The sequence below is a fragment of the Bufo bufo genome, chromosome 3 (assembly GCF_905171765.1).
Source record: "Bufo bufo chromosome 3, aBufBuf1.1, whole genome shotgun sequence".
NCBI classification, from domain to species: domain Eukaryota; kingdom Metazoa; phylum Chordata; class Amphibia; order Anura; family Bufonidae; genus Bufo; species Bufo bufo.
Genome location: NC_053391.1, coordinates 450992338 through 451019221, shown reverse-complemented (window position 1 = coordinate 451019221; position 26884 = coordinate 450992338). Strand labels below are relative to the sequence as shown.

At 43.0% G+C, this 26884-nt stretch overlaps 1 protein-coding gene across 2 annotated transcripts in view; it reads left to right on the top strand.

Moving 5' to 3' along the window:
* The window catches only part of ATP10A (ATPase phospholipid transporting 10A (putative)), a 136182-nt gene that overhangs the window by 58357 nt on the left and 50941 nt on the right, over nucleotides 1-26884 (top strand). For both annotated transcript variants that reach the window (XM_040425128.1, XM_040425129.1), the window contains exons 3-6: nucleotides 15199-15284; nucleotides 18663-18769; nucleotides 22862-22993; nucleotides 26406-26536. In XM_040425128.1, coding sequence (XP_040281062.1) covers nucleotides 15199-15284; nucleotides 18663-18769; nucleotides 22862-22993; nucleotides 26406-26536 — 456 coding nt within the window. The remainder of the gene's footprint in view (nucleotides 1-15198; nucleotides 15285-18662; nucleotides 18770-22861; nucleotides 22994-26405; nucleotides 26537-26884) is intronic.

Below are 26884 nucleotides of genomic sequence, written 5' to 3'. Positions count from 1 at the left end.
AAGAAATAAACAATTGAAATAAATCATTCTGTGTGTAAAGAATCTAATAACATGAGTTTCACTTTTTAAATTCAATTACTGAAATAAATTAACTGTTCGATGATATTCAAATTTTATTGAGATGTACCTGTACACCTTAGATTGTCAGCTGTCCCCAGGTATTTTTATGTAACATGTAGTTCTTTAAATTTACACGACAGAATCTGTTTTGTCTTCTATTTACATATTTATACATTTTGGTGGGAAATGAAATTGGACATTTTTAAGGGCTGATTATCACGACCGGTGATTGGTTTGGGAAACAAGGTCCGTGTGTCAGATATGGCTCCTCTGACCTGAATTAAGTACATCTTAGTGAGTTCTGGTGCAGTCAATTCGTATCTGGTCTAGGGTTGTCATGATACCAAAATTTTGATTCGATTTCGATCCATAAAGTATTGCGATACTCAATACCATAAAAAAAAATACACTGCGTGCATTCGTCATTTTACGAAACGTCAAGCCGATAATCGAACAGTACTATCCTATTTTTTTGGGGGGACAAGGTGACAAAAAAATGTGGCTCCTGAGGGGTTATTTGCTGCGGATCGCAGCGCCTTGTCATAGAGGTGGAGTGCCAGGTATGTGATTCTGCCGCCGGCACCCACCGCCTATATTTGAATTAATGGGTTAGTTATCTTCATTGGTGGCGCAGTGGCCATAGTCCCTCCCCTCCTTCTCCCCTCTCCTCTCATTGGTGGCAGCGGCACAGTGGGGAGGAAGTGACTGCCTCCTTCTCCACTGTGCTGCTGAAGAGAACATGGCGTGCACTGAGAGGCTGTGCGTGCCATGTTCTCTGATACTAGGCTGCGCAGTCCGGGTATTGTATTGATCCGGGTACAAAAGTATCGATAATTCGATACCCGGTGCTAGGGATCGACCGATATAGATTTTTTAGAGCCGATACCGATAATTTGTGAACTTTCAGGCCGATAGCCGATAATTTATACCGATATTCTGGGAATTTTAATTTTTGAGAAAAAATAAATAAATTTCCTACACAAATCTGCTGAAAATTAATGTTTATTGTTAACGTGTATTTTTAATTTTTTTTGTAAATCTTTTTCATTTATACTTAATATTTTTGTGTTTTTGTTTTTTTTACTAACTTTTAGCCCCCTTAGGGACTAGAACCCTTGTCCTATTCACCCTGATAGATCTCTATCAGGGTGAATAGGAGCTCACACTGTCCCTGCTGCTCTGTGCTCTGTGCACACAGCAGCAGGGAGCTGAACATGGCAGCCAGGGCTTCAATAGCGTCCTGGCTGCCATGGTAACCGATCGGAGCCCCAGGATTACACTGCTGGGGCTCCAATCGGAGGAGGAGGGGAGAGGGGATCCTGTGGCCACTGCCACCAATGATTAATACTGGGGGGGGGGCGCACTGCGCCACCAATGATTAATACTGGGGGGCTTGGGGGGGGGGGGGGGGGTGGCGCACTGCGCCACCAATGAAGATAAGTCTCTCAATCATTCATATACAGGAGACGGGAGCTGGCTGCAGAATCACATAGCCGGCTCCCGACCTCTATGAGCGGTAGCTGCGATCCGCGGCACCTAAGGGGTTAACTACCGCAGATCGCAGCTACCGCTCATAGAGGTTGGGAGCCGGCTATGTGATTCTGCAGCCAGCTCCCGCCTCCTGTATATGAATTAATGAAAGACTTATCTTTATTGGTGGCGCAGCGGCCACAGCCCCTCCCCTCCTCTTGTACTTCTTCCTCTCACTGGCTGCAGCGGCATCACAGGGGGAGGGAGACACTGCTTCCTTCTCCTCTGTGCTGCGGAGGGAACACAGAGAGCGCTGAGAGCAGCGTGGTCTGTGTTCCCAATATGTTATCGGTATATCGGCAAAAATAGATGCCAATACCGATAACGTTCAGAATCCTCAATATCGGCCGATAATATCGGTAAAACCGATAAACGGTCGATCCTTACCCGGTGCAACCCTAATCTGATTGCAGGTCTAATGGTCTTGGCACAGCTCAGTCCCATTCAAATGAATGGCATTAAGCTGCAGTACCAAGAACAGCCACAATACACTTTAATAATCTGTTGGTATCTGTTGTCCAAGTGCTGCAGCCCCTACAAACAGTAGATCTTCAGGGAAGCCACTCGACTGATCAGTTATTGATGACGTATCCTGGGGATAGGTCATCCATAGTTAAATCCCATAAAGCCCTTTAAGCTCCCCTCATATTCAAAAGGTTTTGCTAGACTAAGTAAGCCAATGGCTAATGTTTTCTATAATGGAAGATTGTCAGCATCAATCTTGTTGGACAATCCTTCATAGATGGCCAAAATCTTCCCAGCACACACTGTACAGATAAAACCAGGTTACCAAAAACCTTCTATTCATAACTTTTCTTGCACCTGTTTATTAATGGGAAAAATAAAATAAAAAAATTCCTGCATATTACAGGAGGTAGAGAGCCACAATAGGGGAAAACTGACTGTTAGAGTACCGCACCACCATTGGGAAGGACAACAGAGATGATTATTACCTTCCCTGCCTTCCAGATCACTATATGCACCATATGTCCTCCTTGGGCTAGAGCTGCGGACCGAAATCACTTAGGACTGGGTCTGGATGTTTCCGATATCTGGGAGCCAAGCTCTGTTACAATGCAAAAAGTAAATATAAAGCAGTGTCCAACTAAAAGTATCAGATCACCATTTTGAGGGACACATTGGGACTGACTTTGTAATACTGTATAATATATAGTCAGTGTAAACTAAGACTAGACACCAAACTTATCAAAGTGGCTTATGCTGGATGATAAATTTAGTGCCTCTTTAGTCAAAATTTACACCACCTATTGGCACGAATTTTGATGCATTTCTGCACATCTCAATCCACTTCTCTTTTCCCCTAAGCACATTTCCCTTGTTGAACAAGGCCCAAAAAGTATCTAAAACACAATAATAATAAATATGATGCAAACTATCTGTACAGTAGTGTACCTTCAGTGGAGAAAGACCACGTGACTTCTACAGAGCCTGGGGGGAAGGTGCTTACCTTTTTTTGTTGTGAAAACAGTTTTTTTTTTTTATGCAGTCACCACTAGGGGGAGCTCAGTGCAAACAGATGAGTTTAGCTTTCATTTAAAGGGCTTCTGTCACCCCCTCCATTGTGCAATTTTCATTAGCCGACATTAGCCATTTGCTAATGTCAGCTGAGTGCAATCATACATGTCCTGCCTTTTTGTCTGTGGCTTATTTCTTGTAAAAATCATACTTTTATCATATGCAAATTTCTTCACTACCAGCAAGTTGGGCGTGTACTTGCTGGTAGCCGCCGCTTCTAGACACGCCCCATCTCCTCTTGATAGACAGGGCCAGCGAGCGCTCTCCTCCTCCCGCTTGCCCCGTCTGCTGCTGAATTCCCACGCCTGCGCCGTAACGTTCCTCAATCGGTGCAGGTGTACTGAGTGAAGGACGCGCGCTTGCCAGCTCCTTCCTCAGTGCGCCTGCGCCGATTTACGTCACACTACACCCGGAAGAGAAGACTGCCGGCATCAGCGATAATCGGCAGTCTTCTCTTCGCTGGCCCTGTCTATCAAGAGGAGATGGGCGTGTCTAGAAGCGGCAGATGCGGCGGCTACCAGCAATTACACGCCCAACTTGCTGGTAGTGAAAAAATTTGTATATGATAAAAGTATGATTTTTACAAGAAATAAGCCACAGACAAAGGTAGGACATGTACAGGGAGTGCAGAATTATTAGGCAAGTTGTATTTTTGAGGATTAATTTTATTATTGAACAACCATGTTCTCAATGAACTCAAAAAACTCATTAATATCAAAGCTGAATATTTTTGGAAGTAGTTTTTAGTTTGTTTTTAGTTTTAGCTATTTTAGGGGGATATCTGTGTGTGCAGGTGACTATTACTGTGCATAATTATTAGGCAACTTAACAAAAAACTAATATATACCCATTTCAATTATTTATTTTTACCAGTGAAACCAATATAACATCTCAACATTCACAAATATACATTTCTGACATTCAAAAACAAAACAAAAACAAATCAGTAACCAATATAGCCACCTTTCTTTGCAAGGACACTCAAAAGCCTGCCATCCATGGATTCCGTCAGTGTTTTGATCTGTTCACCATCAACATTGCGTGCAGCAGCAACCACAGCCTCCCAGACACTGTTCAGAGAGGTGTACTGTTTTCCCTCCTTGTAAATCTCACATTTGATGATGGACCACAGGTTCTCAATGGGGTTCAGATCAGGTGAACAAGGAGGCCATGTCATTAGATTTTCTTCTTTTATACCCTTTCTTGCCAGCCACGCTGTGGAGTACTTGGACGCGTGTGATGGAGCATTGTCCTGCATGAAAATCATGTTTTTCTTGAAGGATGCAGACTTCTTCCTGTACCACTGCTTGAAGAAGGTGTCTTCCAGAAACTGGCAGTAGGACTGGGAGTTGAGCTTGACTCCATCCTCAACCCGAAAAGGCCCCACAAGCTCATCTTTGATGATACCAGCCCAAACCAGTACTCCACCTCCACCTTGTTGGCGTCTGAGTCGGACTGGAGCTCTCTGCCCTTTACCAATCCAGCCACGGGCCCATCCATCTGGCCCACCAAGACTCACTCTCATTTCATCAGTCCATAAAACCTTAGAAAAATCAGTCTTGAGATATTTCTTGGCCCAGTCTTGACGTTTCAGCTTGTGTGTCTTGTTCAGTGGTGGTCGTCTTTCAGCCTTTCTTACCTTGGCCATGTCTCTGAGTATTGCACACCTTGTGCTTTTGGGCACTCCAGTGATGTTGCAGCTCTGAAATATGGCCAAACTGGTGGCAAGTGGCATCTTGGCAGCTGCACGCTTGACTTTTCTCAGTTCATGGGCAGTTATTTTGCACCTTGGTTTTTCCACACGCTTCTTGCGACCCTGTTGACTATTTTGAATGAAACGCTTGATTGTTCGATGATCACGCTTCAGAAGCTTTGCAATTTTAAGAGTGCTGCATCCCTCTGCAAGATATCTCACTATTTTTGACTTTTCTGAGCCTGTCAAGTCCTTCTTTTGACCCATTTTGCCAAAGGAAAGGAAGTTGCCTAATAATTATGCACACCTAATATAGGGTGTTGATGTCATTAGACCACACCCCTTCTCATTACAGAGATGCACATCACCTAATATGCTTAATTGGTAGTAGGCTTTCGAGCCTATACAGCTTGGAGTAAGACAACATGCATAAAGAGGATGATGTGGTCAAAATACTCATTTGCCTAATAATTCTGCACGCAGTGTATGATTGCATTCAGCTGACATTAGCATAATGTCGGCTAATGAAAATTGCACAATGGGGGGTGACAGAAGCCCTTTAAGTCAACTGTAACTGCATAATTCCTTTGCTCTTAACTTCCCCTAGTGATGGCTGCAGGCAAAAAGCTTTGTAATAGACGGGAAGTAGGTGATCTATGTAATTATACCAGTTGACTGGTGTTATTACTTTGAGAAACATGGTGGTCAAAATGAGTGCCATATTTATGATACACCATTAAAGGGGTTGTACAAGATTAGATAAACGTGGCTGTTTTCTTCCATATACAGCACCACTTCTGTCCACAGCTTGTGTCTGGTGTTGTAGGTCAGTTTCTTTCTACTAAGCTAGAACCAGCTCTGTGCCTCACTGGGAACATGCGATCCAGCCCCATTCACTGCTCATGAAGACCTCCTTTAACAAAAAAAAATAAAAATGAAGCCTGGTCTAGCTTCTGTCACTGTTATTGCTCTTAAAAACTGTGCTAGGCATACAGTCAGGTCCATAAATATTGGGACATCGACACAATTCTAAAATTTTTGGCTCTATACACCATCACAATGGATTTGAAATGAAACGAACAAGATGTGCTTTAACTGCAGACTGTCAGCTTTAATTTGAGGGTATTTACATCCAAATCAGGTGAACGGTGTAGGAATTACAGTTTGCATATGTGCCTCCCACTTGTTAAGGGACCAAAAGTAATGGGACAGAATAATCATAAATCAAACTTTCACTTTTTAATACTTGGTTGCAAATTCCAAGTCTGGAACGCATAGACATCACCGGACACTGGGTTTCATCCCTGGTGATGCTCTGCCAGGCCTCTACTGCAACGGTCTTCAGTTCCTGCTTGTTCTTGGGGCATTTTTCCTTCAGTTTTGTCTTCAGCAAGTGAAATGCATGCTCAATCGGATTCAGGTCAGGTGATTGACTTGGCCATTGCATAACATTCCACTTCTTTCCCTTAAAAACTCTGCGGTTGCTTTTGCAGTATGCTTTGGGTCATTGTCCATCTGCACTGTGAAGCACCATCCAATGAGTTCTGAAGCATTTGCCTGAATATGAGCAGATAATATTGCCCGAAACACTTCAGAATTCATCCTGCTGCTTTTGTCAGCAGTCACATCATCAATAAATACAAGAGAACCAGTTCCATTGGCAGCCATACATGCCCACGCCATGACACTACCACCACCATGCTTCACTGATGAGGTGGTATGCTTAGGATCATGAGCAGTTCCTTTCCTTCTCCATACTCTTTCTTCCCATCACTCTGGTACAAGTTGATCTTGGTCTCATCTGTCTATAGGATGTTCCAGAACTGTGAAGGCTTTTTTAGCTGTCGTTTGGCAAACTCTAATCTGGTCTTCCTGTTTTTGAGGCTCACCAATGGTTTACATCTTGTGGTGAACCCTCTGTATTCACTCTGGTGAAGTCTTCTCTTGATTATTGACTTTGAAACACATACACCTACCCCCTGGAGAGTGTTCCTTCCCTGGTGAAGAAAACACCCTTCACAACAGTTGGCTAGATCAAGAATTCTTCGGTCATCCACCACAGTTAATTTTCAGTGATCTTCCAGGTCTTTTGGTGTTGCTGAGCTCACCGGTGCGTTCCTTCTTTTTAAGAATGTTCCAAACTGTTGTTTTGGTCACGCCTAATGTTTTTGCTATCTCTGATGGGTTTGCTTTGTTTTTTCAGCCTAATGATGGCCTGCTTCACTGATAGTGACAGCTCTTTGGATCTCATCTTGAGAGTTCACAGCAACAGATTCCAAATGCAAATAGCACACTTGAAATGAACTCTGGACCTTTTATCTGCTCATTGTAATTGGGATAATGAGGGAATGACACACACCTGGCCATGGTGGGAAGCCAATTGTCCCATTAATTTTGGCCGCTTAACAAGTTTGAGGCACATATGCAAACTGTTGTAATTCCTACACCGTTCACCTGATTTAGATGTAAATACCCTCAAATTAAAGCTGACAGTCTGCAGTTAAAGTACATCTTCGTTTTATTTCATATCCATTGTGGTGGTGTATAGAGCCAAAAATGTTAGAATTGTGTTGATGTCCCAATATTAATGGACCTGACTGTATATTTCCTCACTTCTGAGTAATGTAACATTACATGATGGTGCTCCATCATGGCACATAGAGTGGGGTGTGTCTTCTACAGCATGAAATTCAAAGTATTATGTACCATAAATCCTTTATGTAGCCAAGCCATTGTGCCGAAGATCATGTTGGTCATATTCACTTTCTCCAACAGCTGTATGGCTTATGCAGGCCTTGCCATGTTCACAAGTGATGGAGAAAGTGGTCCAAAGGTCACACTACCCAGCTCTCCTACATGAAGCTCCAGTTTGAGGTCACTGATAAAGTAATCCAGTATTCCCATGGGGACCCCAATTTAAATGTTTGCTGTGGTGGTTCCCTCACAACGCTTAGCATGTAAATGCACTGATGCACCTAATCATCCTAATTGTAAGTTCACACAGGTTTTTGGAGGAGGATTTGAGGCAATCTTTTCTTGCAGGTTTTTCAGCCAAAGCCAGAAGTGTGTCCGTCAGGAAGGAGAGGTATAAGTCTTTCCTTAATATTTCTGATTCATTTTTGGCTGAAAAACCTGCAGGACAATCTGCCTCAAAAGCATCTCCAAAAGACTCAATGTGAACCTAGCCTAAGTGGACAAAATGTTACCAATAAACAGCTGGCATACTCTGTGTTTTAATGTGTTACTGATTTTTAATTTTTTTTTTCTAAACTGGTTTTTCTTTTGTTATTTTCCGTAAAGATAGTCGTGTTGGTTTTTTGTGTGTTTTGCCCCTAGCTGTTTCATTTATTTACTGATATAAATGTTGATTACGCACATTTGTAGTGGAAAGTGGTGACAATAATGGAAAATGCAGGGCTGTGGATCAGTGTAGCCTGCTGATTTTTGGGAGTCGCCTTTGATGTCTGCTTTGTTACTCTAAACATTATCAGGCTGTGCACAGCAGGTGTCAGCTACTGCTAACAATGGCACCAATACATTTTATTGCACGTTTCAGGAACCTCACTTAGTGACTAAAGCTCTCTAGAATATTAGAAGTTTTCAGACTACGTGGGTTGTTGACTGTTACTTGAAAGTGACAAACTAGATATAGCGTTAAAGGCTATGGACACCTTTTGGAGCGTATTTTATTTTACTGAAGTATCTTTGTCTAAAGAGCTGTATTGTTGTTAAATTTTAGTATAAAATGTTCAACTGTTTGTCACCTGCAGTCTGCTTGTATTCTCACACATTGCAGGCTGCTCTGTGCCCTCTGTCAGGTGAGTTCTCTGAAGTCTCTCTCTGCTCTGCTGGGCACTCATACGTTTTAATATTTAAGTGGGTCATAAAGACGTGTTAGGCTACTTTCACACTGGCGTTTTGGCTTTCCGTTTGTCAGATTCGTTCAGGGCTCTCACAAGCGGTCCAAAACGGATCAGTTTTGCCCTAATGCATTCTGAATGGATAAGGATCCGCACAGAATGCATCAGTTCAGTCTTAATTCCGCTTTGGAGGCAGCGTTTTGTTGTCCGTCTGACGAAACTGAGCCAAACTGATCCGTCCTGGCACATAATGTAAGTCAGTGGGGACGGTTCCTTTTTTTACTGACACAATCTGGCACAATAGAAAACTGGTCCGTCCCCCATTGACCTTCAATGGTGTTCAAGACGGATCCGTTTTGGCTATGTTAAAGATAATACAAACTGATGCGGACGGCTGTATTATCTGAACGGATGCGTTTGTGCAGATCTATGACGGATCCGCACCAAACGGGAGTGTGAAAGTAGCCTTACCTGAGCTAAAGAGAGAGGCCATCTGGGGGATTTTACACTGAATGGGCCTGAGCAGCCTGCAATGCTTAATGTATGGAAGCTGCAGAAGACCTTTATTAAGACATGACATAAATTATTTTTAGGCGAAAATAAATGAATATTAGTAAAAACAAAAATGCCTCCAATGGTGTCCACAGGCATTAACTTTGCATAAGAACATTCTACCATCCTAGAAAATAGCCAAACAAAATAAAAAAGAGCCTGAATGGGGAGGGCGCGACTCAAGAGATGCTTTTCAAAGGATGCCATTTGGCCACTATGCCCAACTTGCTTCAAACATGTTAAAGTGAATTAAAATTGATCCTTTATTATGTAATTTATTAGAAAGTAGTAATAATGAAAGTGCATGAAAGATTAAATATAGCAAGCCTAGATGCGTATTTATTGACGATGCAGCTAGGGATAACATGTGCACAACCTGTATAATCCCTATATCTCTTCACTGACTGAATTATCATCTAAAATCTAATCACTGCCCCCAACATGTCGCCAGCTACACTGCCCGATACCCCTGATGAAGCCAGTGTAGGTGGCGAAACATGTATTTGTGAATTTTAATTCCCTTTAATAAGTTTGGGGCAAGTTGGGCATAGTAGCCAAATGGCATCCTTTGAAAAGTATCCTAGAAAATAACTCTTCTTTTTTTTATAAACCTTTCCCATTGGAACTTGGCAGGAGCTGTGGTAAAGTAAAAAACAAAATTAGTCCTATTAGGTCGTGTACACTATCTTGCACAGAACCTCAGACAGCGAGACGTCTCTGAGAGAAGGCAGAATTTGTATTCATACGAGTGCTGTGTGTAGTATGGAGGCAGCGGTACAGGATCGATGGCTGGCTGGTCATGTGATTCGGCTTAGCCTGGAAAGTAGCAGTAAGTTTATTTTTGGACTTTTCCTTTTTTTTTTTTTTTTTTTTTTTTTTTAGATTTATGTAATATCCCTGAAATCCAGATTTCTGTTTCAGCACGCTGTAATGCTGGTGGAAAAAGTGAGTTCACATTGTTTTACAAGCTCTGTACTGTTAAAATGTCCCCGTTTGCCTTCGTTTATTTCTAGATAGTACTTTTTAATGATTACGGAAAGAACAAGTCGGGGCAGAGGACTTGGTTGTCAAAACACCAGGTTCTGCTGTGACCCACCTAGATACATTCCAGTCAATTGGAGTGTACTGAATTATTAAACAGGACTTGCATTGTGAGCAGGACCTCAATGCCGTTTCTGTACAGCAAGTATTTTGCTACCGCACCCATAACTGCATGTGGAATGTGTTGCTCACATCTTCAGCATGCACTAGGCCTGGCAGACCTCTTCTGAAAGCATGGGCTTTAGCTCCATAGAGATATTTCTGCTGCCGGCATTTTACACCTGAATGAGCCGCATCTTTTTGTAGGACTCCCAAAATCTGAATCGAGCCTTGAGCATGTGGACAGATGTATTTATCATGTCGTTATTGGGTCTGTCTCCATTTTCTATTTTAATCCGGAGAGTCGGATGCCTTCTGGTGCACAGTCTAAAATAAAATGGCCCCATGGGAATGCTGATCCTTCCCTTGTAATTCTTCAGTCTCCATATAAACTCTGAAAACCCTCCTGGAATACAGGCTTCTCCAAAGGAAATGTGATGTCTACCACGGCAGGACACTCCCTTGTAGAACTCAGGTTTCCTCTGTCTGTCAATTGGGGATCACTCCCTTCCTTCAGGGTCTTGAAACAATAGTAATCCCATGGTTGAAGTCATAATATCTGCTAGTAAGCATCAGGCTTGTTATAGATTTTATAGGTTAAAGGCATATTCCAGGCAAGACAAAGCAAACCTAGATTGGGCAGAGTCCTTAAGACTTATACGCCATATACCTTAGGTTTGTAATTGGCTGGCTGGTCAGGTCTCGTTTCTGTTGGTCTTCTGTCCTCAATATCTGATCAATGAGGGTCCAATTCCCACGATCAGCTGATTGAAGGGGCAGCAGCTCTCAGACAAACACTGGGCCTCTTCATACTATACCAAGCAAAGTGCCATCTAATGTACAGCAGCTGTGCCTGATATTGCAGTTCAGTCCTAGTCACCTGAATGGTGCACAAGGGCCACATGATGGATGGACGTGATGTCTCGGGCTTAGGAAGTGGCCACAGTGCTCCCCTGAGCAGAGCAACCTTCTCAAAAAGCTGATCAGTGAGGGGGCCGGAGCTCTTACCCCCCCACGATCAGATATTGATTATCTGGCCTGGAAAATTCCTTTTTAAACTGGTTATTCACGTTTTTTTAAAGTAATGGTACCTCGCTAAGAAATCTTGTTACTTTATAATTAATGGGAGTCTAGTACTTTAACCAATCCTGAAAATGAACGGGACCCAGTGCACTCATCCCCTTCCATTGCAGAGCAGCACTCCTGGCCTTGTATTAACTTTCTCTACTTGATAAATGCCATTGGCTAAAGTGAGACACCCCTTTAAATTATATTTTATACCCCTTTCCAGACAGACCAAAACCTCCATATGAAATCGGAGCGTATGGATGCCATATTACAGCTCCATACAACCTGATCTCTACTATTCAATATATAGTGTTAAAAATCCAATCTAAAATTATAAAAAAAAAATAATAATTTGGTTCCAGCTATTTTACACGGGTGATGGGTGTTTGGATAAGTTTCTAATAGTTTTTGATACTTAAATTCAGTCCTAAATGAACACTGCCATATTTACCCAGGGTCTCTAATATTACCATTTTGTTTTAGGCTTGGAAACCACTGTGTGACAGATATACAATAACCGTGAAAGCAGATGATTTTTGACAAGATAAAATTTTCATTCTCACTGTGTGCTTGTAGAGTTACAGTGGATATAAAAAGTCTACACACCCCTGTTAAAATGTCAGGTTTCTGTGATGTAAAAAAATGAGACAAAGATGAATCATTTCAGGACTTTTTCCACCTTTTAATGTGACCTATAAACTGTACAACTCAATTGAAAAATCCCTCACAGCCCAATAGAACTAATGATTAGAATGGAGTCCTTTGGGTTTAATTCATGCCACCCGGCATTACATTGTACAAAATAGTGCAATATGGGGCGCTTTTTTGTTCCACATTTTTGATGGAATCTTTGGGTAGGTTCACACCTCTGTTTTTAACTGATCCGGCAGAAGACAACCTGCCGAAGCCAGCCAGATTCTGCCATTAACTGCCAGACTACATTGACTATAATGGATCCGGCCACTTTCGGGCATGAGTGCCGGGTTTCAGCCAGACAAAAACTAATGCATGCAGTGATATTTATTATTATTATTATTATTATTTTTTATTTTTTTGGGGAAGGCAGGCAGATCCCATTATAGTCAATGCAGTCTGGCGGTGAACGGCAGCTTTCAGGGAGATCGGTTAAAAGGAACCTACCCTTGGTGAAATGCATTCCTAAATCCTACAAGTTATGTTAATGCACTATTTGACTCTTGTGTCATGATCAAATAATAGGAATTAAAACTGGATTAACCAAAATGTTTAAATTACGGGGAAGAGTGTTTTGGAAAATAGTGTGACAAATGTTGGCAGGAATGTTTTGCGTTCCATGGGAAAGTCTTTGCAGAGTAAATCCCAGGGTACCGGTTTAGTGTACTACCAGCCATATCAGCATTTTGTGTTCTACTTGTTAGTAAAATGAGCAGTTACTCGGAGAATCAGATAAACTCCCACCTTGTGGAGACGCTAGGGTGACTTTGTTAACGTCAGCAGCAATTGGAACTATAGCCTCCATATTTCAGATAGCTTTGCCTGTATGAAATGTGACACGACTGTCATTTGAAATAGTCCGTACAGTACAAATAACATAATAGGTTGCACTTTATTGCCCTATTTTGTGTGGAATACCATATTGGTATACAAATAGGCACAGAAATGAGTGATATAAACTATTAGATTAGTATAAAGGCTTGTGGTCAGACCTCAGTTCATTTTAACAATGCCAGAATGGTAAAGCATATGGAGCTCCAGCTTTGTATATTAATAAAAATATGAATATTCTTACTCAGTCTTTAGTCCTCATCAATGTAAGGCTGAGTTCACACGGGCGAGATTTCCGCGCGGGGGTAATGCGTGAGGTGAACGCATTGCACCCACACTGAATCCGGACCCATTCATTTCTATGGGGCTGTGCACATGAGCGGTGATTTTCACGCATCACTTATGCATTGCGTGAAAATCGCACCATGCTCTATATTGTGCGTTTATCACGCAACGCAGGCCCCATAGAAGTGAATGGGGCTGAGTGAAAATCGCAAGCAAGTGCGGATGCGGTGCGATTTTCACGCATGGTTGCTAGGATGACAGTCTATTCACTGAAATATTTTCCCTTATAACATGGTTATAAGTGAAAATAATAGCATTCTTTAATACAGAATGCTTAGTAGAAGGTCAATTGAGGGTTAAAAAATGTAAAAAAAATTAACTCCCCTCCTCCTCTTGATTGCGTAGTTGCCGATCTCTTCTTACTTCTTTAATCATGAGCTGCCGGCTAAAGGACCTGTGGTGACGTCACATCACATGGTCGATCACCGTGGTGATGGATCATGTGATGACCTCAGTGACGCCACCACAGGTCCTTTGACAGGTCCTGAAGAAAGAACAGGAGACCGGCAGCTACGCGATCAATTGGAGGAGGTGAGTTAATTATTATTATTTTTTTTTTTTAACCCTCAATTGACCCTCAATGCTTACTAAGCATTCTGTATTAAAGAGTGCTATTATTTTCCCTTATAACCATGTTATAAGGGAAAATAGCTACATCTACACACCACCTAACCCAAACCTGAACTTCAGTGAAGAAGTTCGGGTCTGGGTACCGCATTCAGGTTTTTATCGTGCCCGTGCAAAACGCATTGCACCCGCGCGATAAAAACTGAACAACGGAAAGCAATCCCAGTCGAAACTGACTGCAATTGCGTACCTACTCGCGCGGGTTTGCAGCAATGCACCTAGGACGCATCCGGAGCCTAAACGTGACGCCCGTGTGAACCTAGCCTTAGATGTTACTAGTATGGTGTAGTGTACAGTATAAAAGGACTATATAAAAAGCCACACATCCCTAAGATTTAAAATATAATAATCTTTAGGGTCCATTCACACATCCGCAAAATGCGGATCCGCAAAACACGGACAATGGTCATGTGTGTTCTGCATTTTGCAGACCGCACATGTCCGGCACTATAATAGAAATTCCTTTTCTTGTCCGTGTCTGCGGACAAGAATAGGACACGTTCTATTTTTTTTCGGGGCCACGGACCAGAAGTGCGGATGCGGACAACACACTGTGTGCTGTCTGCATCTTTTGCAGCTCCCTCACGCTGATATTAGGGGGCTGTTTGTTCTTTGTGGTAGCCTCAAACTGCGGATCAGACACAGACCAAGAATATGATCATGTGCAACGTAGTGTCAAGCAATTGTTTTAGGAGGCGTACCTTATTGGTGTTCATCAGCATCTCCTATCCTACATTATGTGATGAGCAACATAGTAATGTTCAACCACGTGATGCGTCTGCTCAGGCACTGTCACACAGTCGGCTATTACGAACCTTTTTTTCTGTGGCTTTTCGCATCACCCACATACTCGTAGCGAGCAAATTGACCCATTGTAGAAATCTGTATGAGAAGAATATGAATAAGCGATAAAAGCTTCCGGAAGGTAAATGCACGTCTTGTGTTTCTGAGAAAATTACCGTTCGTTCATCTACGTGAGTTTGCTATATTTGTAGATGATTGTTACTTTTTTACTGTGGAATTTGGGAAGACTAGAACAAAAGTGGCATTTCCTGCTGCCCGTCTCTATTTCAGGTCCTCTTGTTTACATAGCGTTCAAATACAGAAACCCAGACATCAGAACGTACAGGAGCCTAAAAATAAGATCTGCTCGGAAGGAAGCCAGCTCGCTCTTCTACGATTAATGGAGCCCTGGTCCTCCATGCTTCTGTTTTCACACATCATTTGCCTGCTGAACATCTGCGTGTTCTGCTTTTGTTTCAGGAATCAGAGTTTGATCCTATGAAGTTTAACAGTGTTATTGAATGTGAGAAACCAAATAATGATTTGAGCAGATTTCGTGGTTACATGTGAGTATCTTTATTTAAGAATATGTAAGATTTTCAATCCATAATGCACAATATATTTTGTTGCCTTCCAAAATCTCTTTATGGTATGTACTTATTGTCCACATCCACGAGTAGCTTCATTTTAAAGTGGATGTGACCCATTATTTGACACTGTGCACCAAAATTGCTCCAGCAACTAGCAGATGGGAAGAACATAGTCTAAGGGCTCATTCAGACTGCCGTAGTCTGATACCGGCCCGTGTGCGTTATGCATTTTGCAGACCGCACATGACTAGCACTCTGATAGAAAATGCCTATTCTTGTCCGCAATTGCGGACAAGAATAGGACATACTCTGTTTTTTGCCGGGTTGCAGAACGGAACTACCGATGCGGTCAGCACACAATGTGCTGTCTGCATCTTTTGCTGACCCATTCAGACTGTCGTCTGAATGAGCCCCGAGGGCTCATGCACATGACCGTTGTTGGCCAGAGCCTGTATTATGGCCTGTAAATAGCAGGTTCACAATATAGAAGCTCTACGGAGTGCTTCAGTGAGTTTTCTGTTCGTGCCTCCTCACCGCCAAAAAATAGAACCATGTTTTTTGCAGTGCGGACAGATCTCGGACCAATTGAAGTTGAAAGGGTGTGCGCCAGCCACACAGACTGTGCCTGTGCATTTATGGTCCCCAATACATGGAACGGGCATGAACCCGAAGGCTGGCGTCACGCTACAATTTTTTTTTTTGTTTTTTTAAAGCAAAAATCATTGCATATTTTACAATAAACAAGAAAAAGACATAGGCCCTTATTTATCAACGGGACAGTTTTTAGTTTTACCTTTTTTAAAATGTGTCTATTTGTGCAAACAGTCTGAGAAAAATTTATAAAATTTACTTGTTGAATCTAGCCCAGGCAAACTCTGACAGTCTGACGCGTTCCTTCCCGACAATCGCCTGCTCGTCATCGGGGGACACGGCTGCTATTATATGCAGCGATTTCCTCCTCAGTATAGGGAGGAGCGATCACTAACGCCGTTGCTTTTCCCCTTACTAACTCGTTGTTTTCCGGCAGTAGACCGTGATTAGACACCATGATCTACTGCCAGTAAACGATGATTTTTGTGTGCGCACAAACGATCGAATTACCCGATGAACAAGCATTTTGCTCGTTCATGGTGTAATCGGTGGTACATTTACACCATCAGATCATCGCTAACGAGCGTGCCTATCGGGATCGTGAAAAGGGCATTTGACTTTTTTTTTCACCTGCCACAGCTAAGGGTACTTTCACACTGGCGTTTCTGGGTCCGCTTGTGAGATCCGTTTCAGGGCTCTCACAAGCGGCCCAAAACGGATCAGTTTAGCCCCAATGCATTCTGAATAGATAAGGATCCGTTCAGAATGCATCAGTTTGCCTCCGTTCCGCTCTGGAGGCGGACACCAAAACGCTGCTTGCAGAGTTTTGATGTCCACCTGACGATGCAGAGCCAAGCGGATCCGTCCTGACTTACAATGTAAGTTAATGGGGACGGATCCGTTTTCACTGACCTAATATGGTGCAATTGAAAACGGATCCGCCTCCCATTGACTTTCAGTGTAAGTCAAAACGGATCCGTTTGCATTATCATGAAAAAAAAAATATATATATATATATATATATATATATATATATATATATATAAAATTTGTTTCATGGTAATACAAACGGATCTGTTCTGAACGGATACAAGCGTTTGCATTATAGGTGCGTATCAGTTTGTGCAAATACCAGACGGATCCGCACCTAACGCAGGTGTGAAAGTAGCCTAAGGCTACTTTCACACTAGCGTCGGGGCTCCGCTTGTGAGCTCCGTTTGAAGGGGCTCACAAGCGGCCCGGAACGCATCCGTCCAGCCCTAATGCATTCTGAGTGGACGCGGATCCGCTCAGAATGCATCAGTCTGGCAGCGTTCACCCTCCGCTCCGCTCAGCAGGCGGACACCTGAACGCAGCTTGCAGCGTTCGGGTGTCCGCCTGGCCGTGCGGAGGCAAGCGGATCCGTCCAGACTTACAATGTAAGTCAATGGGGACGGATCCGTTTGAAGATGACACAGTATGGCTTGGATCCGTCCCCCATTGACTTTCAATATAAAGTTTGGACGGATCCGCTCAGGCTACTTTCACACTTAGATTTTTTTTTAAACTATAATGCAGACGGATCCGTTCTGAACGGATCCAAACGTCTGTATTATAGGAGCGGATCCGTCTGGGCAGACCCCAGACGGATCCTCTCTGAACGCTAGTGTGAAAGTAGCCTTAGACAGGTCAGGAGTGGAGAACAGCTGAGACAATTTTTTGAGACAATCCCCATGATAAATAAGACCAAAAACCACTGAACGCCACAGGAATGCTGACAAACAGCTGATTTCTGAAAGTGACTTGAGCAGGAGCAAAAAAATAACATTGGTCTGTTGCAGACTATTGATATATTTGTAAATAAATGGACAGAAAAGTCGCCATTTGCTCCAAAATAAAGACAAAAACAGTGTGATAACTGTCAAACTGTGCCAGATTTATTAGTCTAAAAAGTAAATGGTATTGTTAAATTGGCCCAATGTGTCTTGTATGCCCAATGCAGAAGGATGAGATTCCTAATAATGTCTTCCACCCAATCCACAGATTGTCCTGAGAAATATATCCTCTAGAACAATTGTGTGTGCTAGGACCAACACAAGCTAACAGTATTGTTGGAAACTAGATATGTTTGTAATTACGCCCACCATCCACAATATATAGCACTGCTAGTTCCTGGAAAAGTGCTATGGATCTGCAGAAAATCAAGACCGAACTTTGAATGACTTGGCTGAACAGAGATTAGAAGTGTGAAAAACTCATACCAAAACAAACTAATAGCATATGAATAGCAGTTCATGAGAATTAAAGGGGTTGTCCCACTTCAGCAGTGGCATTTATCATGTAGAGAAAGTTAATACAAGCCACTTACTAATGGCTCATTTGCATATATTTCAACATCATTTTTCTCAGCAATGTGATCACATATGAACATGGGACCAACACCGATGTCTTCAGCTGCCAAGAACACATGTAACAGGTCAGCCAGTGTCATAGGTACAGATCTGCTGACAGAATCCCTTTAAGGCACGTCTTGTTTCCTTAAAGGAAACAAGAAGAGGGACGTTTTATGCTAAACAACACTGCAATCAGGAGGCAAAGGGACAGTGTAACTTGTTTTTTCTGCTTAGTATTGTATTATTTTCTGATGTATACTCACCATTGGTGCAAACTTTTATAGCAAAGTCAAATGTCTGTAACGGAAGATGGATACCGATGTCTCCAGCTAGATAACTCTGCCACATCAGTTTGCTGTTTTGTTTAAAAGCTGACTTTCTTTTTCTGCAGGGTCCATAAAAATGGGAAGAAATCTGGTCTTTACAAGGAGAATCTTCTGTTAAGAGGATGTACACTTAGAAACACAGAAGTTGTCTCCGGAATAGTTGTCTATGCAGGTACTGATTTCTTCCAATGTTTCCACTAGTTAAAGGTGCTAATCTTTGTAGTCATCCAGATTAAAATACTTAAAGGGGTTGTCCGGGTTCAGAGCTGAACCCGGATATACTTCCATTTTCACCCAGGCAGCCCCCCTGACATGAGCATTGGAGCAGTTCATGTTCCGATGCTCTCCTTTGCCCTGCGCTAAATCGCGCAGGGCAAAGGCATTTTTTGGAGAACCGGTGACGTACCGGGGCTCTCCATAGGGCTGCCAGGAACCCCGGTGAGGTCATCGGCACTGATGGGCGGGATTTAGTGCTGCCCTAGCCTGCCCATCAGATTCGGTGACGTCACAGAACACACTGAAGGACGAATGTTTCCGCCCGGCCGTGTGTTGTTGAAAACAAAAGAGCCCGTGCCCTGCGCAATTTAGCGCAGGACAAGGAAGCGCATCGGAGCATGAGATGCTCCGATGCTAGCCTCAGGGGGGCTGCCTGGGTGACAATAAGGGTATGTCCGGGTTCAGCTCTGAACCCGGACTACCCCTTTAAATGTTGTTTTGCACAACTCAATAGTACAGGTGATTATAAGAAACTTTGTAATATATCTCATCCCTAATAATGCCTTTTTTCTCCATATAGCTACCCATTTCTTCTCACCAAGCCCCTTTCCATAGTCATCTACTAAGAGCGCATATAGTAGAAGACGTAAAGGCTCATGTACATTATATCAGTGGGATAAATCACTAAAGAGCTTCTTCGGTAATGATTTAAAATGGCCTCCAGCAACCTTTCCTAGAATGTAAACAGGACTGGTTGCCATCTATTGCAGAACTGCCTGGGGGGTAGGGGTGCATGGGCCTCACTACAGACTACACTGCTCTACCATAGATGGTAATGATGGGATCCTGCCTACGATATGCCATCATGGCTGAGCAGTCTGAAAGGAAACTTACCAACATGTGGTATAATCAAGTGCCAGAGTGTAGTGAGGCCCTTCACCCTCCCTTGGCAACTCTGAAAATGACGGCAACCAGTCCTGCCTACATTCTAGAACAGGTTACTGGTGGCCATTGGAAATCAGTCCCGGAGAAGTCCTTTGATGTTGTGTCTGTAGTAGGGTTTTGATTCTGAAAATACAGATGAGTACATAGGATCTTAATAGCAGAGGAAAACGCTTCAGTTTTGTCCCCATTCATTGTCAAATGAACTGAAGGGAACGGAGTGCACCAGAATGCAGTCCGTTCTTTTTTTATTGTGTTCCCACGATGCACACAAGTGCTGCAAACAGCGTTTTTGAGTGCGTCTTGCAAGACGGATCCATCATGACTCGCAATGTAAGTCAATGGTGACTAGGGCTGCAACGATTAATCAACGTTATCGATAATATTCGATAACTGGATTCGTTGTAAAACTAAAAAATAATCGGCTGATTCGTGGCTATGCGGGCAGGAGCGGGCGGTCAGGTGCTATGCCTGCGGGTCCTTGAACTTTAAATCACTGCATCTTTATTACCTTACAATGAAGCTCCAGTAACAGGCAGAGCGGGCGGCGGCGTAACGTCACTTACTCACGTGATGCGCATGCTGCGCCTGCTCCATTCATAAAGTGGGTGGAGCAGGCGCGTCTTGTGAGTAAGTGACGTTACGCCGCTGCCCGCTCTGCCTGTTACTGGAGCTTCATTGTAAGGTAATAAAGATGCAGTGATTAAGGCTACATCTACACGACGACATTTGTCGCGCGACAGGGCACAACTACACTGCAACATTTGTAGCGCAACATTTTGTTGCACGAATGCCGCGCGAAAATTTTTATAATGGCAGTCTATGGTGTCGCACTGCAACATGCAACATACTGCGATGCAACAGTCGCAGAAAAATCCATCTCAAATGGATTTTCTGTGACTGTTGCGTCGCAGTCGCAGCATGTTGCAGTGCAACACCATAGACTGCCATTATAAAAATTGTCGCGCGACATTAGTGCAACCAAATGTTGTCGTGCAGACGTAGCCTTAAAGTAAAAGTTACTGCCGGTTAAGAAATACTGCTGTTAGCGACGGGGCCGGGGCTGTTATGGGGAGGGGGATCTGTGGATGGCACTGTTATAGGGAGGGGGATCTGTGGATGGCACTGTTATAGGGAGGGGGATATGTGGATGGCACTGTTATAGGGAGGGGGATATGTGGATGGCACTGTTATAGGGAGGGGGATCTGTGGATGGCACTGTTATGGGGAGGGGGGATCTGTGGATGGCATTGTTATGGGGGATCTGTGGATGGCACTGTTATAGGGAGGGGGATCTGTGGATGGCACTGTTATAGGGAGGGGGATCTGTGGATGGCACTGTAATTGGGAGGGGGATCTGTGGATGGCACTGTTATGGGGAGGGGGATCTGTGGATGGCACTGTTATGGGGAGGGGGATCTGTGGATGGCACTGTTATGGGGAGGGGGATCTGTGGATGGCACTGTTATGGGGAGGGGGATCTGTGGATGGCACTGTTATGGGGAGGGGGATCTGTGGATGGCACTGTTATGGGGAGGGGGATCTGTGGATGGCACTGTTATGGGGAGGGGGATCTGTGGATGGCACTGTTGCAGACAAGAATAGGCATTTCTATAGGGGTGCCGGGCGGCTGTGTTGCGGATCTGCAATTTGCGGGTCCGCAACACACTACGGACGTGTGAATGGAGCCTTAAATGGGTTTTCTGGTAATAATTGCTTTTTATGTAATGCCCACAGCCTGCCTCCTGAAACAGAAAAGGCATACTTGCCTGCCCCTCGTCGCTCCAGTCCTCCACACTGGCTCCTGCCTGTCCATGTTCTGGTCCCAGAGTGTTTGCATCCAACATTCCATGGGCATAGTCACTTGCTCTGCTGCAGCCAATGACTGGCTTCAGTGGTTTTTGTTGCTTGTGGCCACGTCACTGCTAAAGCCTGCTGCAGCAGATCTTCTGACCATGCCCATGCAGCACCGGTTGTAAACGCCCCTGGGACCAGAACACGGACGCATCGGGGGTAGTGCAGACAACTTGAACAGCGGGGAACAGGCAAGTATGAATTTTCTATTTCAGGAGGCAGGCTGCGGGCATTGGATAAAAACGAATTATTCCACGACAACCCCCTTCATGGCTGTTCTCATACAGCTAAAATATATGGTGTATTCCAGCATGTCAAACGTCTGTTTTTTTGCGTAATGTGCAGAAAAAACGCAACCCCTTCCCATTGAATTATTTTTTTTAATTTTTTTTTTACGTAGCTTATTTCACGTATGTTTGACGTGGAATCTTACTACAGTTGAACACATTTTTGCTGCCACGAGTTCCTCTATCCTGTGTTTTGGCCTAGTGAACATAGCCTGATAGCACATATTTGTATATACTCAATTGTGATTTAGTCCGAGCACTCACATACGGGCATATGGAACGAATATCATAAATATGAATAAAAACATTTAATAAACACCAGAATACGATACAATATAAAAGCTGGAAGCAAAATGAACAGAAGCAAAAAATAAAACTCAGGTAATGAAACTCTGATTAGGGGGGCTTGGTTGGAGATGTACTCTATATAGAGTGCTTGTGCTTGAAAGTGTGTTTGGATTTAACTATTGCTGTGGGTCCTTCGGACCGGCAGGTTTCTTCAGAGTCAATTTGTGCACATCCGTGGTGTTTTATATGCATTAGTCCGTTTGAAGTTGTATTGACTTTATTCATCGTCTTCAGGGCATTTTATTCTCCTAGGAAACACACTTTCAAGCACAAGCACTCTATATAGAGTATATCTCCAACCAAGCCCCCCTAATCGGATTTTTTATTATCAGAGTTTTATTTTTTGCTTCCAGCTTTTATATTGTATTGTATTCTGGTGCTTATTAAATGTTTTTATTCATATTTATGATATTTGTTCCATATGCCCGTATGTGAGTGCTCGGACTATATCACAATTGAGTATTTTTATCTCTTGTTGACTAGGCGGGTCAATTCAGTTCTTTGTGCACCACTGCATTATTTAGGCCGGGTGAGCCTCAATATATAAATATTTTCCATATTTGTATATGTCTTTTTCATAATCTGGGTCTTAGGTATATAATTATTATGTCTTGTAGGCCATGAAACCAAAGCATTGTTAAACAACAACGGACCTCGCTATAAACGTAGTAAGCTGGAAAGGCAGATGAATACAGACGTCTGCTGGTGTGTGCTGATACTCCTAGTCATGTGCCTGCTCTCTGCCATCGGTAAGAATTGCTCATCTAAGCTTTACATGCAACAGAAAAGTCCACTTTGGATCCACGACAAAAAACGCCTATATTACATGTTTTACAGCTGAAATTGTGAGTTTTACCCTCTCCATTGCATAGGGCAAGATTTGCGGTGGAGATCCACAGCATTAGTCGACGTGTTGCAGATTTCAAATCCACATCACAGGTCAATTCATACTTTCTTTTTTTTTACGTGGCGCGTGGATGAGATTTCTTTAAAATCTCCTCATCTTTCCTGCTACCTTACAAGTCTGCTGATTAGCGGCACGGAAATCTGCGATGGTAAATCTAGTTTGTACCCACCACAGGTGAACGTACCCTATAGCTTTATTTTTTTAATCAAAGTATTCTAAAAAAAAATCATGGCATAATTTCCTCGGATGGAAATGTAAGTAGGACCTACTCCTGGCATTGAGCAGTTAGGGTACATGCACACGTTCAGGATTCGGTGCGGATTTTACTAAGTAAATGAAGAAAATCCGGTCTGGAAAAATAAAATAAATTGACATGCTGCGTATTTTTTAATTCGCACCGCAGGTCAAAATCCATGCGGAAAAAATCTGCATCGTGTGCATTGAGAATTTCAAATTCTCATAGAATACAATGTACATGATTTTCCGAACGCGAATCCACGTGGAAAATCCGCACGCCATCCTGATCGTGTGCATTTAGCCCTAAAGTGACTAGCACGTTCTATACGGATCACGTTGTGTTATGCTTCAGTATATATAGGAAGCACAAGCTGTCTCGTGCCATGGCAGTCACTAGCACATTGTCTCAGCCTGGAGGAACGTACATGTAGACAGTAGCTTTTACATCATGCATTCACTATTATTAAGCTGAAGTACGTCTATATTAGGCGTATATTTCAGGCGCAGATTGCGGCAGAACTACTAGTTGGGCCACAGTCTTCAACTTCTCCCCGATCACGCCAGCTCTTAAAATAACTAAAAAGTTGGCGGGGATGGATTTTCTACGGCTGTAACAGGCGTAGAAGAAGGTCTAAAGGTAAGACAACTCTTCATAACTCCGGCGGAACGGGTGCCAGCCTAGGGGTTTATTGAGACCGGCGTCTAAAACGTCGGTCTTAATAAATGTGCTCCAATATCTTCATTAAAGTAACCTTCCAATCAGAAGGCTGGTCTCGCACACATGCAGTTTTTTTGATGCAGTGTTTTTTTTTAGCCAAATCTAGAAGTGAATGTTGCAGGAAGGAGACATAGAAGTATTTCCTTTAAACCTCCCATGGACTTTTGAATCCACATATGGTTTTGGTTCAGAAAAATTGCGCCCAAAAATGCATGTGCCATTGCAGCCTAAAGGCTAAGGTTACAGTGACACTGGTCGCGCCATGATCACTAACATTCAGTGTAGCACCGATCCCATAGAGATGAATAGGGTCGCACACTGCTTGCACACCTGCGACCCCATTCATTTCTGTGTGATCAGCGCTACACTGAAATACCCCTGTGATCCTGGCCGCTGCGACTGTCACTTGACCAATGTAGCCATACCCTTATTCACAACTCCGTGTTCGTTTTGCAGACACAAATCCTTGCATCATTTGTCCATAAACGCAAAAGTCCAGGTTTAGGACATTTCAACATGGTTGATCAGTTTTTCACATCCACAAAAAGCAGCGACCATTTTTTATATCTTTTTTTTTTATAAATTTTCTGTACAATGGCTGGATGGCATCCATGAGTTGTCCATACTTTACATGGAACCATAAGGCGCTTGTTACGATCACAAAATGGACCAAACTAGTGCATGCTTCCATATTTTTCCTGTGGACCAACGATCAGCCGAATAAACCTTTAGAACGCAATGGATCCACGTCCTGTCCGTGGCTGTGAATCCCTGACATGTACACTAGAAGTTGGCATCTCCTCTCTGTATTATGTGTTGTGTGGCCGTGCTATGATCGTGCGTTGGCTGGCACTTCTCATGGGCATGGTCCTGTCTGATAAATGAACTCATCAGTACGGCTTTGTTTCTCATAAACACATTACACCCTGTCCTGACATGTTTCACCATTCAAGTATCACATTATTTCATTAGTTTTTTTGTCTTTTTTTAATAGCAAATACCTTCCTGTCTGTGTGATTTAGTGCAACATTAAATTCCTTTATATTTTTGGGAACATATTTCTAAATAAAAAATATAAATATATGCGAAACACTTTACCAGTATATAATTTAAAGGGAATCTGTCACCAGTAAAGTCAGTGTTGAATGTCTTGTAGGGCTAGCTAAATATAATAATGGTATATTTCAATTAGTAATCTGCTGCTTCTTTGTGGAGAAAAAGTACTGTTAATCCATATGCAAATGAGATGTTAAATGCACCCAAGCAACTCTATGCACAGTTGTCTTTCCTGCTTCCTCTGCCAGCCGCTCCTTGATTGATGGGGTCAGGTTCTTGCATATTCATCTCATTTGGAAAGGGAGGAGCTGGCAGAGAAGCAGGAGGAGCAAGGCTGCCCTCGTTGCACTTAAAGGGGTTGTGTCACTTCAGCAAATAGCATTTCTCATGTAGAAAAAGTTAAAGGGGTTATCCATTTTCTTAACTCCCGCTGGGCCCCTCACCGGTAATATCCCCACACCACCGCTGCTGCTTCTCCCTGCACACGGGGGGGGAGAGCAGCCAATGGCTGTCACATTGTACATTGCTCGTTTCCATGGAATTTGTAATTTTCCATCTCATTATACACTGCTCGTTTCCATGGTTATGACCACCCTGTAATTCATCAGTGGTGGTCGTGCTTGCACAGTATTGGAAAAAGCACCAGCCTATGTGTGCTCCCACTGTTTCGACCACCTGCGAGGCCTGTGCTTTTTCCTATAGTGTGCTAGCAGGACCACCACTGATGAATTGCAGGGTGGTCATAACCATGGAAACGAGCAGTGTATAATGTGATGGAAAAATGAATCAAGGTGTCTGTGCCTGCACACTATAGGAAAAAGCGCCGACCTAAGTGTGCTCCTATGGTCCTTACTACCAGACAGGCCATTGATTTTTTCTACAGTGTGAAAGCACGGCCACAGATTCTGGACTGCAGGGTGGTCGTAACCATGGAAACGAGCAGTGTATAATGTGATGGAAAAATGAATCCAGCAAAGGAGACAATATGGACAATCACAATACATTAGTAAGAGCCTTGTATTAACTTTCTCTACATGATAAATGCCACTTACTGAAGTGAGACAACCCCTTTAACACATCATCCTATGCATGCACATGTATGGCTGATGATATAATAATCACATAAGCAGATTTATGCATCGGACCAGTTAATATTTCCTTACTATTTTTATACTAGAGGATATTTTGAGGATTTCATACCCTTCAGATGCAAACCATGATAACATAATATATTCTCTTTTAGGTCATGCACTTTGGGTATGGCAGTATGGAGAAAAAAGACCAGTTTTCGATGTCCTGGGGAACGATGGGAATTATGTGAAGCCACTTCTATCTGCAGTATATTTATTTTTCACCATGATCATTGTTTTACAGGTAACAATAAAAATTTTAATTATCCGAAGGGCAGATGGCAAAAAAGCAATTCACTCACTGCTTTGGGGTTCTGACGTTTAAAGGGGTATTTAGATATTGATGATAATTTATCCTCAGTCTCCGACTCCCAACACCCCTGCCAACCAGCCATTTAGCCGTCCATTGGATAGTGGCTGTGTTTGAATGTGACTTCACTGCACCTAGGCCACATGACTGGCGAACTTTACATCACTGACATAGAAAAAGGCCACATCGCTCACCGGATCATGGCGGCCTCTTCAAAGCTGATCAGTTGGGGTTCAGAGAGTTGGACCCTCGCCAATCTGATATTGATGACCTACCCATATT